This window comes from Mus caroli, chromosome 6 (genome assembly GCF_900094665.2).
Source record: "Mus caroli chromosome 6, CAROLI_EIJ_v1.1, whole genome shotgun sequence".
Lineage (NCBI taxonomy): Eukaryota > Metazoa > Chordata > Mammalia > Rodentia > Muridae > Mus > Mus caroli.
The window spans coordinates 22,963,588-22,979,326 of NC_034575.1; the positions used below are offsets into that span (position 1 = coordinate 22,963,588).

Genomic DNA, 15,739 nt, shown 5'->3' on the forward strand with positions numbered 1-15,739 from the left:
AGCAGTATGGAAGTGTAAGCTGAATAAACCCTTTCCTCCCCAACTTGCTTCTTGGTCATGATGTTTGTGCAGGAATAGAAACCCTGACTAAGACACTTCCCTACTGTGAATTTGTAAAAATGTTGTCTAACCATTATTAAATCCCACCAGTGACTAAAATAGAGGGCGAAACCTTGTAACTTCCCAATCCTAAACCAACACAGGATCCCCTGGAAACATTCTAAGATTTATGAAGGTAGGGCTTTGCCCAATTTCTTTGGTATTCGGTAAGAATTTGATCATTCATCTATCCAGGTAACTCTGACTTTCAGAACTGAGAATTACTGAGGCAGGCCTGCATTAACCAACATAGAAGTCTCTCCTGCATACATTCAGTGAGAAAAAAGTCATAAGGCATATCTATAAATAAAATCACGTCTGCGTGTGTCATTTTATTAATAGATGCGCTGGGAAGTGGACTCTTCCCATCTCAGACTGTTATTTGTTGCTTAAATCTTCCAAAATGTGAAACACACTGCTGTATATTACTTGTTTAATTTACAATTTAAAGGTCTATCTAAAGAGGATGTAAATACACAGGATTATAAGGAAGCATGGGAAAATAGAAACTCAAAATACACTGCTTTCTTCCTTCCCCTCTTCCTCTCCCTTCTGTTTCTTTCCCTAAGAGTATACACAGAAAACAAAACTTGATTTTATTTTCCTATTGAACGAAATCCTATCTCCAGTATCTGGGACTGGGATGGTTGATTCAGTCACTTATCCATTCACATGTTTATTAGGTTCTTAGGGTGAAACAAGGGGCTAGAAATACAGTAGCCAAGGACACAGAAATGGATGCTGCCCTCTTAGTGCTTATATGGTAGAGAATACAGAAAGATAAACAGCTACAACAGTATGGAATAAATACCAAGAGAAATTATAGGCTGCTTCTCTGTTATCCTACCCAAGCAAAGCTCAAAGATTTTTTTTTTTTTAAGATTTAGTTACTTTATGTATGCAAGTACACTGTAGCTGTCTTCAGACACACCAGAAGGGGGCATCAAATCCCACTACAGATGGTTGTGAGTCACCATGTGGTTGGTGAGAATTGAACTCAGGACCTCTGGAAGAGCAGTCAGTGCTCTTCACCACTGAGCCATCTCTCAAAGATTTTGCATAGCAAAGGTGAGTCTTTGCTCTGCGGCGGAGGAGATGGTAGCTCCTAACTGGTTTTGATACTCATGATACTAGTACCATGTGAGAGTGTCCATCTGTCCATCCGCTCCCTATAATGAGAAGAAGCTCATTCCCAAGCAAAGTTGCTTCCAAAAGAAAGACTGAGTGATGGAGTCCACCTTCCAAACCCCATTGGCTATTTACGGACAAACAGGATTTACACAAACTGTTACCTCCTGCAGGGTTTAGTTGGTGTGCTCACTTATCCATCCATCCTAATTAGATGAGCCTAAATATGGCAGATTTGTCTTTCATTGTTTACACTTAATGAAAAAAAAAGTGTGCAATAAATAACTCACAGGACACATGGCTTTAGCCGTTGGTAGAACTGAGTCTCTATGAGGAAAACATGTCTTCATAAACATTGTAAAGTAGACCAAGACTTGCAGAAGAATGAGACAACCCTCTGTATTTCATTGACTTAACATGAAGATCAATTTTAGTCATTTATAACTAGCGCAAACCCACATGCAGAGATCATCTGGCCCACACTCGAATAATTTCTACTGACATTTCACTTGATTGCTTTGGAAGGATACACCACAGGCTATCTGAGCCCCATTCTTCAAGAAAGGAAAATTAACAACCCAGGTAACACTAACTAGCCGAACAGGAGAAAGAGAAATTGTGTCTGACACTGTCCTCTTGTAACCCATGTGTCTTTGTGGACATTAATGTGAGTTACTTTGGTAGCGATGTGTCACCTTTAACCTAGAAAGCTCAATCTTTACTCAAAGTAAGACATACATTTAGTGTTTTGAGAAATTGATCTCCTCCCATTCAAAAAGGATGAGAAATGTTCCAGGGAATGAAAACTATTTGAGTTTTCACAAACAAACAAATTTCAGTTCTAGGCATACATAGTAATGTTTCTATAAAGTTCAAAACTAAAAATCTGATTCTATGGTTTTCAAGCTTGCCTCCATTCCCAACATAATCTGCCAGATGTTGAGTCATGGCCACTCCTCTTGGTGAAAACAGAGAAAAACAAAAAACGTTCTACTTATTCACAGGCCCTGAAGTTGAAACCTCTCTTTGGAGGTTATGAGGGCAGTGGTATAAACTGGAGCTGTCCTCAGACTGAGCACCTCCCTCCGGTGGAGACAAAATGGTGTGTAGGCATTTCCTAGTTCCAGGACCTCTGGCTCCGACTCCCTCTCTAGCTCTCCTCTAAGTTAGGGGCTGATATTTCTCATTTGATAAGAGAAACAAGGTGGAACAACACCACTTCCCTCAAGGACCATGAGGAGTTAAGTTTGACACATGGACTTCTGTGTGTCAGATTCTCTGGGTCACGTGCTGCCTTGCAAGGCTACAAATGGCCCTAGTGTCATTCCTCAAACTTGCTTCCACCCATCTCATCTAGCATTGACTTAAGAAAATTAATATTTGTTTGAAAAGTGAAACCATATCCCAGTCTCTAATGTAATAGCTTGTTAATCATTCCCTTGATGACTGTGACAATATTTCATGTCAGTCCTGACATGGGAACGTAATCCGAAGTCATCCACACTAAAGCAGGCCATTTTCCTTCCCATGAGCAGCCACCATTATCTCCTAATTACCGTCACTGTGAAGTGCAAGCTGAAGGTTGAACATAAATCATGCTAGTCGGAATGGAGGCAACGCAACAAGCAGCTTAAATTATTTAATTTGCATTCTTGTGCTTCTGATTCAGCTGGAAGATGGGATGAGCATCTACACACAGCCTTTGCTGGTTGACTTTTGAATGAGATCATTTTTTTTTCAAATCTAGTAACATAGTTAGGATAATGTCTCTCTGTACCAGTGTGCTGGTGGTGGTAAGGTCATCTACCATGGTCACTGCCCTCTTCTGGCTAAGTGACCTCCTCCCTACATACCCATCAAGAGGTATGTATACAAGCAACTGTCTCTCTAGAGATGCCCTGGAACACTGACTGTGTTTAAAGGAACTAGTGATCCACTCCATCAAATAAAATACTTTTCTGAGTATCCAAAAATATCAAAATAATTGTCTAATGAGAGAAGAACCAAGCAGAGACAGGCCATGCTCTGTGCTTTATTAAAAAAAAAAAAAAAAAACTCCCCTCTTGCCTTTAGGTAACTTGACATTTCCTTCAGCAGCCTAGGAACCAAAGGTTACAACCAAGCACATTTCACTTGCCTTTTCTCACTAAAGAAACCCAACAATCTTATATAGAATTTTTATCACTCTCTTATAGATAAGTCCATTCCGTGACAAAAAAAAATATAAATAAGCTTTGATTATCTCAGGTAAGTGTCCACCTTATCTCCTTCACCCAACTCTTCAAAATCGTTGTGTGCTTTTGGATGGCAACCAGACTACAGGAAAACCAATGTCTAAAAGCAACTATGAGGTGATAGGAACAGAAATTAATATATACAGAAAAGATCCCATAAGGAAGAATGATATCATGAGGGTTTTCCTCACCTCTAATAGTGGATTTGTCTTAACCATGGTCACTGACTTAAGAACTCAAAAGAAATGTTTTAAAACAAGTGAGGAGGGAGACTGATTCAGAGAAAGGAGAAAGCTGGGTATGGCTGGTCTGCACTGTAGCCATGATCAGGAAACAGCATGAGGTGTGAATCAGAAGTTCTAGGAAAAGCCCTAGAGTCTATAGGTGGGGGAGGACCCTGAAGGACTCCTGGCTCTGAGCCTTGCCTCTGGGAGAGAACAATCACCCATCCCTAGGGCCACCATTTGCAACTACCTTGTGTCCCTTAAAAGTTCCCAGAAATGGAGAATGAGAGACCTGTGGCTGGCAGTTCTTTTCAAGTCCTCCCACGGCCAGGAGATTCTTCTAATGCCTTGCTAAAGTGTCTCCCATGCTCCCTAGGGCCTCTTTGTGCATCTTCAAAATGCCTTAGACAGGAGAGGCTTCTACAGATGCAGAGAGCAACCTCCTCATTTGATGCAGTGTCATCCATCTGAAAACAGCCATTAAACTACCACTTAGCATTCTCGTCTCTGAAGGAAAGGATTCATGCGGAGGCTGTTCAGCCTCTTGGGGAATGTTACAGAAGGTTCCAATGTGAGACTTAGGCCAAGCTAGATTGTCCCCCAAGACATCTTCCCAGGCCAGAAAGCCTTTGATTCAATCCCTTTCATCCTTTTTTTTTGTGAAGTTTTCCATTGCTTTGTTCATTTTTGCCACTCTGTCACCAGCCCAACGTCAAATCTGTATGCATAGGACTAGCTTTTCATAATATGAAATGAAGCCTCATTAATTCAGGTTCAGTTGGAAAAGCCAAGTCCCAATGAGTAAGAAATCAGAGTGAAAAGTATTTTCAATTTTAAAAATCATGTCTATTTCAAAAGTCTACATAATGGATATTAATAAATAAGATGAGAAAGTTAATAAAAAACAGTGAGTTACAATAACTTTATTTTTATTGTACTTTTTAACTTTCAAAGTGTTTTCACATATACTATTTTATACTGGCAGTTTTAGTCAATATTACAAAGTGTACCGATAATAGATCATCAAACCTAAATCAAAATGTCTTGATTTCTCCCTGCTAAGTTTGAACTGTTAACTCAATGAGAATTATATGTAATTATATTTCCAGTCTGCATCACAGTGTTCTGAATTAATGAGGTTCTGCTCTATTCGAGTTACAATAAGCCTGACAACTTTATGGCCATCTTATCTCCTGGAGTGTCACTCCCTTCTACACACTAGCAATAAATACTATTCCTTCACAGAGGAATTTTTGTCATAACAGAGCATCCCACCTTGGAGAAGTTTCACCAACTAAATTATCTCCCATGTACCTCAGGTAAAGTGGAAGTGCTCTGTTTGATAAATGTGCTAAGGGGTCAATTATTGTCTAAAGATGCTTGCTTTGACTCAAAGTGAGCCTCCCTGAAGAGGTTATCCCATGACGGCAAGGAGCAAACACTTCACAGAACATACCAACCTTCTCTTTGGAAGGACGCAATGAAGATTAATACATTTAATCATAGCTAAAGGAAGGAAAGCATCATTGGTGGAAACGCAAGCACAGAATGCCCCACTTGAGGAACCCAGAGACATAGTGCTTCAGCTCCACTCTCTTCTTTAACCCGCAATTAGAGTCACCAAGATCGCTGAGTCTTTCACAATGGTTAAAAAGGCAATGTCTTTACCTACCTTAAAAAGTCTTAAAATGTTAGCCACCATGATGGACACGGAGCTTGCTGCAGCACCTATGACACCAGAAATCTTGTCGGGCTTGGTGAATATGGGTGGGTCTCCATTAGCACACTTCACGTCAGACGCGTCTTTCTCTATCAGTGCCTGCACGAAGGTTAGTGACTGCTCCAAAGCATAGGTGTCCCTGGAACATGTGTCAAGGATCCGGACACCCAGAGTGATATTGGAGAGGAGATCGGGGTCCTTATTAATCTGGTCAATTGCATAAAGCATGGCCTCGAGTCTGTGGATGCCCTTTTCCTTCTTCAGGTCCCCACAAGGCACCCCTCTTTCTCCCTTGGCATGAACAGGAAAAAGACCCCCCAAAATGATGTCCCCATCCAGGCGGATGGAATGCGCATACTCCTGGCTGTGAGTTCTTTGCATCATTGTGAGGATCCAGTAGAACTTGGCAGTCAAAAGGAAGAAACAAGGGCAAGAGGCTGAGCGCTTTCCCTCACAAACCATTTTCTCCGCAGGTGGTATTGCAATCAGCGACCCAAAGTTTATTCTTGCCACAGAAGAAGGGGGACCACCTGAGGCTGCACCTTCTGGAGGCTACCATCAGGGCCCATGGGGAAAGGCTTTAGGGATTTCAGCAAGTTTTCTTGATTTGAACTTCACAGTGAATTTCCAACAGATCCTCCGTTCAAGTTTATTCCCACACAAAGTTGGCTTGCAAATAAATTAGAGTGCCATCTGAGGTTCTGATGTTGGGATGAGGTCAAAAATTCATGTCCTTGAATTCAGCCCTGTAGCAGAATTCTTCCTGGGGAGAAGAGGAAGGAAAGGGGGGGGATTCAATTCAGTAAGGCTGTATTTTTCATATACTTAAGCACTGTCTGAACCAGGTTTTCTTTATTTCTCCTATCCACTAAGAACTAACTCGTTTTTGGTCCCCTGTGATTCTGAACACCTGGCTGCACTGCATCTAAACAGGGAGATTGATGGCATGTTGAGAGCAGGAGAAACAGAAAAGTAGCAGCCGCTTACTCACTTCTTTCAAGCCAGAACATAGTTTTATTTATCATTTTATTTCAATAAGCCTTATTTCCAGATAGGTAAAGTTTCTGTGATTGATGACATTATTTCTTCTCAAATCTTCTCAAATCTGTCTTTACACCTCTATAAACTTAGCATTTAAATCTTGTCCGAGAGATAATGAAGGGTTATTTTCTGTGATGTATTCAACAAAACAAGCCAGTTGTCTGTTAATGACTTTTTTTTTTAGTATCCCCGATTTCCCAGTGGGAATCAATGACTATTCAATCACAGAGAAGGAAGGAAAGAGGGAGGAAGAAAGGAGAGAAGAGAGAAGAGGAGAGACGAGCCACCAAAAGATCTGAAACTATCTTGTAGCTTGAAGAAACCTTTAGATAAGAACATCTTTGCTAAGAATTTAGCAAAGAACCTCACATCACTTTATCCTCTGGTGTGGTAAGAAAACAAAGACTCAACAATAAACCACATAGAGAGGGTTACCGTGAAGATCTTCCTGTTACTATCGCCAAGAGAGTTCCCAATTAATCTGTCAGCGTGAAGGCAAGGGGCACCCTAGCAATTCTGAAGTAAACACACCTTGATCTGAGAATCACTAGGAACACATCGGAGCTGGAGATTGGAAAGCTCCTTCATTTTGTCTGACTCGGTGCAGAAAACAGTCATTTCGTCAAGAAATAACCCAGAGTGAAATCCACAGGCAACTGGGGAGGAAACTTCATTCTGGAGACCTCGTCCTTGAATGCCACAAGATTCTGACAGAACAATGCTGAAGAAGTTTAACTGAAGGAGAACTGACTTAACGTGGGGAGTCTGAGGCTTGAAATGTACACATAATGAAGAAAATATGCAGCAACAATGTATTCTGGCAGGATGCTTAATCTAATGTTCATTTCTAACCTATTTACACTTGGACCTGAGATCTGAAATCTGGGCCATTTCCCTCCACCCCAGCCAACCAACATCTGCTTGCATTTCCCATTCACTCGTTCAAGTTCCAGTTCATAAAATTCTCTTTCCATCTTCTTTGTCCTGAAAAAAAAGGATGGTGCCTCCCTGGGGGACAACTGAACATATGCCCAAGCGCCTTCAGAGAAACTTGCACTGTTTTTCACTTCCGGGGTTGAAAAGAGACTCTTAGCTGCCCACCACTGTGCTGACTTCCTACACAAAATGTTCCGTGTCCCCTAGCTCATGCTGTACCTTGATTCCCTCTACACTGCCCCAAATATGTAGTCCTTTCCTGATTTTCTCAGTACTCAAGTCACCTAGCAGCTGCTTCCCCCTGAGAGTCCGTAGCAGTCTGACCTGAAGTAGTCCCCAAAAGGAAACACATCGGAAGCCCACCTGTGGCTAGATGAAACTGAGTGTACAATTAATTACTGGTGAGTACAGTTAGCACTAAGTTATACAGTCTCACTAGGAAGAATGGTGACACCATGGGAAAATGTCATTAACTCTGACCACTGATTTGGATTTTGAGACCAAGTCCACACTAGGCAACCCTTGAATAAATGGACAAATGAAGGAGAAATTTCAAGACTAGGGGCTGTGCTTCAAAGCCTTTCTTTCATTATAATGACGCCATCTCAAATACCATGACACATCTAAGAGAAGAAACAGTTTTCAGCTGTAGACAAACACGGACTTTATCTGGTCACGTTTCCACATCTACTCATGAGGCATTAAGTTTGTTCTGTTTCGGATTTAGTCCTAGAAATAATCAAAATTAGTTTCTATTTGAACTATTGGTATTTGCATTAATGTTTTATCTCCTTAGTATCTCCTAGGTCTGTTCAGAGCTCTGATCTAAAGAAAGGCTAGGGGTATGGAGAGCAACAAGAGTCAAAGGCAGTGAAATAGAAAACAAGAGGTTCCACTTGGACTATCCTTTATGAGACAGCTTGCTAGATTTTTGCTCGGGTTTCCTCCTCTGCAGCATGGAATTAATTGCACACGAGCTCTCAAACCCTGCCAACAGGCACACACTGCAAAACTACATGTCTACATGTATGCACAGTACATGTTCAGTCGCCAGGCATCAACCTGGCCTGTTCTTCCTTCTCTCCTGAGGCAAAGCATCTGTTTGACTGTTCACCCAGATGAGAAAGTGATCACTGAATTCTGTCTACTGAACGGTAAAATCAGATAAAATATTTAAATAGTGAAGTAATTCCAGAGTCTGATCCATTGCCATGAGAATCGTAGACCTGATGCGTTCAGTTTCACTTTTAAATTCTAAGGGGAAATACATATATAAACGTGTGTGGGGAAGTAAATGACTGCAAACTTTGTGTTTCACGACAAAATCTTACATTGCTTAATCCAGCTCTCCTAGAATTCTTGTGGACTCTAATCCAAACTCATCGTTGGGATCGATATTTTTAAAGAAATATTGGCCTTTCTGAGCGACAGGATCCAAACAGCTTTGCTTCCTCTGCTGGATTCGATTTGAAGTAAAATAGTTTTTCTTCCAAGCTAACTTGTTCCTCCTCCTCCTCCTTCTTCCTCTTCCTTTTCCTCTTCTTCCTCTTTCTCCTCCTCCTCCTCTTTCTCTTCCTCCTCCTTTTCCTTCCACTCCTCCTATGCCCCCTCCTTCTCCTCCTTTTCCTTCTCTTCCTCTTCCTCCTCCTCCTTCAGCTTTTAGTTTTTGAGACAAGGTTTCCGTATATAACCTTGGCTGTCCTGGAATTCACTCTGTAGATCAGGCTGGTTTCAAACTCACAGAGATCGGCCTGCCTCTACCTCCCAAGTACTGGAACTAAAAGAAGGCTTTTTCTGACAGACTTACAGAAAGTGTGAGTCCTGTTCTGTGGAAATTCTGAGGTCATGGTCTTGTCCACCTCAGCCTTCTTTGTCCCTTCTAATTGCTGTACCACCCACACTGACTGTGTGTCCTATACACCTGGAGTCTTTACAAGCAAATACCCTGGCTGAGTTACAGGCCTGTGGCAAAAGGGCCATGTTTTATTTTCTGTGTATGTTCCCTATGTCAAAGTAAAAACTTTGCACATAACAGTATCTGGGAAAGCACTGCCAGCAGCTCCTAAGGCTGCGATTTTGTCTATGTCCCAGACTGCTACCTGTGTGGTTCCCTAGTGAGAACAGAGTGAGGTCCCCAACCAGCAACAGAAGCCTGGAATTGGATCTTTGTCTGACAGTCTGTCACAAGCTGGAGACAGTGAACAGGTCACCGCATCTCTGTGTGCTTCTACTTGCTAGTCTGTGAAATGGTGGGCTGACCCTACCAGCTCTACACTGTCTTCCGGCTCCCCGCTGAGACATGGGTACTCAATAATAAGGGGCTATGGGATTATACTCAAAAAGGAGCCCAAGGCTTTCTCAACTGAGCACAATAACTGGTTTTGTTTGCAAGCAAGTAACACCCGCCCCCATCAGTGAGAGAAGGTTCTGAAAGCTCATTTATACTAGCAGGGAAGATATTAAGGAAATCGGATCCAAAAGATGCTCAACCACTAAACAGATAAATTAGACTGTGGTTATTTGCATAACAAAAGAATTCACCACAGGTTTTCTTTAAATACCTAAACTCCATGCATTTTAAAAAACAATCTGATTTATAGGAATTCAATTTACAGCCTTCTCTGCAGATAACACAGCTATTGCATAAAAAGACCACATTTAAGGAAACGATAGGCCACATCTATACTATGTGTCAGATTAGAAGAGGGAAAGGGGGTGAAGCCAACTTCCTGCATGAGGACAGTGGACTGGAACCTCACACACACTGTCTCCGTTTCTGCTAGATTTCATCTATGAGGTCTGCATCACACCGCCATCTAAAGTCTCAGGCCAGAGTTCACATGCAGGATGGCAGTTACATTCTGTCCCCTGTCCCAGAGCCTCTGGGCATAAGACTGATCTGACTATGTGAGGTGTTAGTAGGATGCCTGGGGTTCTAGAGGAGCCTGGGTCTAGTTTTTGGATAAGTTACTTACAATGGTGGTGGTGGTGGTGGTGGTGGTGGTGGTGGTGGTTGTTCTGAAGTGGGAACTGATTTCTGCCCCTCTGCTACGTTGTGACATCAAATGTCACAATGTATGTAAAAGTGCTCTTTAAATTGCTAAATGATAGAAGAATGCACAGGGATAGAACAGGGATGCCAGTCCCAGAACTAAAACATTTTTCCCAGAGACCATACTTAGATCTGAGGGAAACACTTTCCCATGAGCAGCATGGAAGGTCAGACCTTAGCTACAGGCATGTATCCAAGAATTAACTTTGCAAAGCCCAGACCCAAGAGGAGAGCTCAAAGGAAAATTGGGAGGCACAAAGGGAAGTCACTGTAACCACAGCACCCTCAGCACCCAAAGGGCCATTGGTAAAAGACAAGACATTCTTCTGCAGTAAAAACAGGAAAACTCCTTAAGTGGTAAGCAGATATAAGCCTTTTCACACTAAGACTTATTACCATCAGAAAACCCAGCCAGCAGATATGTATCTGAACACATTATCTTGCCTGTTAAAGTAAGAAATCGGTAATGCGTGTGTTTAATAACCTCTATATAATCATCTGGGGCTTTCCCTACATCTTCCCATTTCTCCTTATCTGCTCCCTGCTCTTTACAGAGCTGGCTCCTTCTGCTCAAGGGGACTGATGTGTCCTGTGGTCCAGGACCTCTGGGCCATGCTCCTCTCAGCCTTGGTCCTCCCCAGGGAGTAAGCAGATTCATCTACAGGTGTCAAAGCCTGATGCTCCCTCTCCAACTAGAGCATTTGTGTTTTTAAAATGATTCCTAAGAAAAGCCATAATCTCTTACCACCATTGGTAAGACTGGGGTACAACCAAAGAGAGGCACCTTCTTTCCACTGTACCCATCAGCTGTGATGGGACCCACATGACACAACACCGTCATCCTTCCAGTCAGCAGATGAGCCTGCTCCAACTTGTCAAAGCACCAAGAACTTAAAATCAAAGAAAACATAAGTGGATGGGAAAAGAAGAAATAGAGGGGAGAGGGGGACTGGGGGAAGAGAGGGGGAGGGAAGAGAGAGAGGAAAAGAAGGGAGGGAGGGAAGGAGAGAGAAAGGGAGGGAGGGAGAAACTGAAACCCAAATTCCTAACAGAAAGAGAAAAGCTCCCTTCACTTGAAATGGAAATAAAAATACAACACAATTGACTGCCAGGCTCACAGCCTCTCCTAGTACAGCATGGAGTGGTCACTCCTACTAGGCAAACCCAGTTTGAGAGTCTGGTGATACCCAATCAGGCTGTGTCTAAAAGCAGAAACCATTTCCTGAACCTTTCAAAACCAGCCTATTCAACAGGCACTGAGATATGGCTAGATTCTTTTTTTTTCTGTAGATCTAAGCAAAAGATAAATCGTTGGGGCATCTTCTTCTAAGCACTCACAGGCTAAATCAGAGTCCTCCTGCTGTACCCCACTGGGAGAAGACCTTGAGAAAGAAACTTAGGAGGGAAAGCGCCATTGCTGCCACAAGCCTGCCTGTGTAGTATTCAGTGCGTCATGCCCTAAAGACAATGGAACATTCTTATACAAAGATTGGCGCTTGCTACTGCCAATGTGAATGTCAGCTGGGCTGTTTGCTGCATAAATACCAATTAAACAAGCCCAGAAGCAGCTTCAACCTGCCCAGCCAAGTCTGAAAAGAGCCCATCACTCCAGACCTCTAACTTTCCCCTGCACTACTCCAGTTCAGCTCAGCTGGGTTTAATCTTTTCCCTCTTCCTTTTGAGTCTGCATGCTTAGAACTGTTCAATCGTCCATAACTTTCGTGTGGGGCGGGGGGGGGGNGCACACAACAGGGCAGATCTGGCCGGCACAAAACAAATAGAATGAATGGAGCCTATAAGACAGTATTTCGCTCTGTTCTTAGCATCTTCCTTATTCTGAGAAAATGTCTCCTAGAAAGCTTTCCCTCCTAAATTGTCTCCACATCCCTTATTTAAGAGCAGATATTCTCTTTATCGAGGATGTAGTACAACCTGTAGTTGACTCTGAGATAGGAAAATTGCATTAGAAAATCATTTCCCTGGTGAATGGGGCTCTTTGCAAAATTATCAAGCCATACATTTGCAAGACCCAGAGAATGCATTTTATACAGCTGAGATTGTCTTCTATCTAGATTATTCACAAGCAAGTGACCAAGGTAAACTCAAGTGGTTCCTGTAGCCATTTGCAATTATTGACAAACAGTTTTATAACGGAAAATGGAAATTACAGTCAAGTGTAATAAGCTGCTTATCCAAGATCTACCTGCTGGTGGCTCTTTCTCTCTTTACATTTCTCTTTCAAGCAAAATACAAGCTATCGTCGACAGAATGCATTTGTCCTGGTAGTAATTTTTCTTGCAAATACCTCCACCGCAAACCCTGTCTTCAATTCTTCCACTTGGAGGATTAGTGGCCAAGATCCTAGTGTATTCTCTGATGTTCATGAGATCCCCACTGTCCGGGCTACAGGAAAAGATCATCCCCCAATTGACTAATAAGGTATTCCCTCCAGGAGTGGAACTCCCTGGTGGGTGGGGGTGGGGGGACGACTGAGGGGCTTGGGTTTCAGTAATTCACACACCACCACTATCCTGGGCACACAGACATCTTAGGAAGCCAGGCTCCTCAATTTGGGCTAGAAGCAATTCCTTAGGGAAGCTCGGGGGTGCCTTCTTGCGCAACGGGTGACTCGCACGCGCCTCTGCATTTCATTTGCACCAAAGAAGCGTGTCAGACAACTGGGGTTGGGGGGGATGCTGGGGAAAGCATGATTCTGTTGTATTTTTCAACAACTGTATGAACCTCCAGGGACCTCGGAGCCGTTTGAGTAGACGGGCTTACCCCGGCCTCGTGGCTAAGAGGTCTCTCTCTAAAATCTCAGGCAGTAGCCACTCACCCCATCCGGCGTCCCCTTCTCCTACCCCTCCCTATCTCCCTTTTCTCTTTTAAGCCCAAGGCAGGGTAGAGCCTAGGGCCTCGGGAAAGAACCCGGTACTCTAGCTTTTCCGGGGCTCCCCGGCACCGCCCCAGTCCCCCTTCACACCCCCACCCCCCTTGCGCCCTGGGCTTCAGCCTCCGGCGCGCACCAGTCGGAGAGCGCCTCCGCCCCCGCCACACCTGCTGGCCGCAGGCACCCACACCCCTCTCAGGTCCGCCTGACACCGGGGCCACTCTGACCGTGAGTGCTGCCGAGGAGCTGCAGGGAGCGTCTGCCTTGGCTTCGGAAACTCTAGATCTTTGAGTCCTCTCCTATTCCCCCCACCCCCAACAGGACTCGGAACTCCAGCGTTTTTCCCAGACCTGGGGGGTGGGGGGCGGGGGAGCTGCCGGGGGGGGGGGGGGGGCACAAGGAAATCCCAACCTAGCGGAGCTAACTCGGAGACCGCAAACTCAAGGCAGAGTGTGTGCTGCACCTCCGGGATGCGGGGTTTCGAGGACCCCTTATTACCACCAGGCTTTCCTGCGACACTCCCCCCGAATCATCCCCCCAGATCCTTGTTAGACATCCATCTAGCCAGAGTTCAAGAAAGCGGGGGTTACCCCAACTCATCCCCGAAGGCGCTAACTTCGGAAATCCCTCCCTTCAGATTCGCATAACCAAGGTACCTGGGCTTCTTGGCCGAGCAAGTCCAGATTCCGCCAGGGCAGGTCCAGGAGGTCACTCAGGCCAGGCAATCCCAGGCAGAGTGATTTAAAATCCTGCTGCCGCACGCCCTGTTAGAGCATCCTAGGAGCGCCTGCCCACTCCCGACACCCTTCAATCTCCCATTCACCGTCTAAACTTTTGGGGGAATCACATCTCCAAAGCTTGGGAATTCCAAGCTAAGCTCCCTCTATTCCGCACCTCTTCACTGGAATGTAATCATGGGAAGACAAGAGGGGTGGCCGCCTTGTTATTTGCAACGTAAAATCAACAGACACCCAATCAAGCTCCAGTGCCCGGCCAGCCCCTCGCCCCCTGGTGCCCACTTTCCCTCTCTCCTCAGCCGCGTCTCTCCGCCCGCCAGTTCTCTCCCCAGACTCGGATATGCAAAGCCGTCTACTTGTGCCCAGAAAAGGCAAACCATTAAAGTAATCTGAGAAGAAAGCATACACCTGGCTGTCAGCTGCATGGTTTGGGAGGAGAAAAATAGAAACGGCAATAAAATCGGGGGATCCTACTTTTGCAGCCAGCTCAGGGTTGGGGGAGAGTTGAAAGGTGGGGGCTTTCTTTTGCTATGCTTCAGCACTTGCTTTCCTCCTCTGTGCCTGCTGCTCGCCGGGGTGTCTTACCCTGCTCCCCGCAGAGGGCGAGGTGAGGAAGCCTGCGGGGGACCCGCAGCTCCATATCAGCGCTGCCGCCGCCTTGGCCACCGAGAGAGGCGAGCACCACGGCCGCACTTGTGGCTGGTCTCCGGGCTGAGGGGGCTGAGCCGGCCGAGCCACCGGCGAGTCTCTTCCATGTGAATAACAAATACTCCCACCGGCGGCCGCGATTGGTCTACGCCCGGCGCCTCCCGATCCTCCGCCCGTGGCCATTCACCCCACGCGGCGCGGGGAGCCGCGGCCGGGATCGCGCCGGGATCACCAATCGCTTCGCACCAACCATTCACCCCGGGAAGCGAGTGGGGGGTTATCACCGAGGGGCAGAGACGCGGACGTGAGTAGGGACAGGGACACCCCAGTGACAGGACCCCTTCACATTCAAGTCTGAATCAACTCCGACTTCTGTTTTTTGGGTTTGTCTTTTTATATATACCAGCCACACCTGACACCCCCCCCCCCCGACAAAGAAGGGGAGCTGCCAAGATAGGGAGAAGAGGGGGATGACGAGAAGGGAACCGCACCACGGCGCAGTGAGCTCGGCTGCCGCTGACGACCCGAAGCGAGAGGGACAACTCTTGCTAACCGAGGACCCCCTTCCTCCCAATGAGCACAACTTCGAGGAGGGTGAGCGTGAAGAAGACACGACAGATGACAAGTGTCCTGACACTTGCTTTCTTTTCAGTGATGCTCAAAGTAGCTCCCTCAAGCCGCGTGCTTCCTCATAAAGTTTGCCTCCCACTAGCGGTTGCTCCGCCCTAGGTCCTGCCCTGGGGCTCGGACACCAGAGGGTGCCAGGGAACGCCTTCTACCTCGCCCCTGGAACCGGAGGAGGAGTATAGCCCCACTGCGGACACTGGGAACCAGGCAACCAAGGCGACTGTTATTTTTGTGGAGAGAATTCTAGGAGCCCAGATCGAGGCGCAAAATTCCTGAAGAGCTCCCTAACCCAGAAACCTCAGGATTCCCTCCCATCCAGCGGCTGGAAACCCTCTGGGCTCCAAAAGCAAAGCCCGAGCCCCTTCCTCCTGGCTACTACTCAAGTAGTTCCACTGAGCTCCCG

General features: G+C 45.4%; 1 protein-coding gene across 6 annotated transcripts in view; it reads right to left on the reverse strand.

The window, feature by feature from the left end:
• Positions 1-14,828, reverse strand: part of Grm8 (glutamate metabotropic receptor 8) — an 835,456-nt gene extending 820,628 nt beyond the window's left edge. For 2 of the 6 annotated variants that reach the window (XM_029478895.1, XM_021164358.2), the window contains exons 1-2: positions 13,981-14,235; positions 5,358-6,168 (exon numbers count right to left, since the gene is read on the reverse strand). In XM_029478895.1, coding sequence (XP_029334755.1) covers positions 5,358-5,867 — 510 coding nt within the window. In that variant the 5' untranslated portion in view covers positions 5,868-6,168; positions 13,981-14,235. Of the gene's footprint in view, positions 1-5,357; positions 6,169-13,491; positions 13,529-13,980; positions 14,236-14,646 lie in introns of those variants that run through there. The other 4 variants (XM_029478898.1, XM_029478896.1, XM_029478897.1 and 1 more) reach the window with 4 other exon arrangements.
• Between the last annotated feature and the right edge of the window lie 911 nt (positions 14,829-15,739).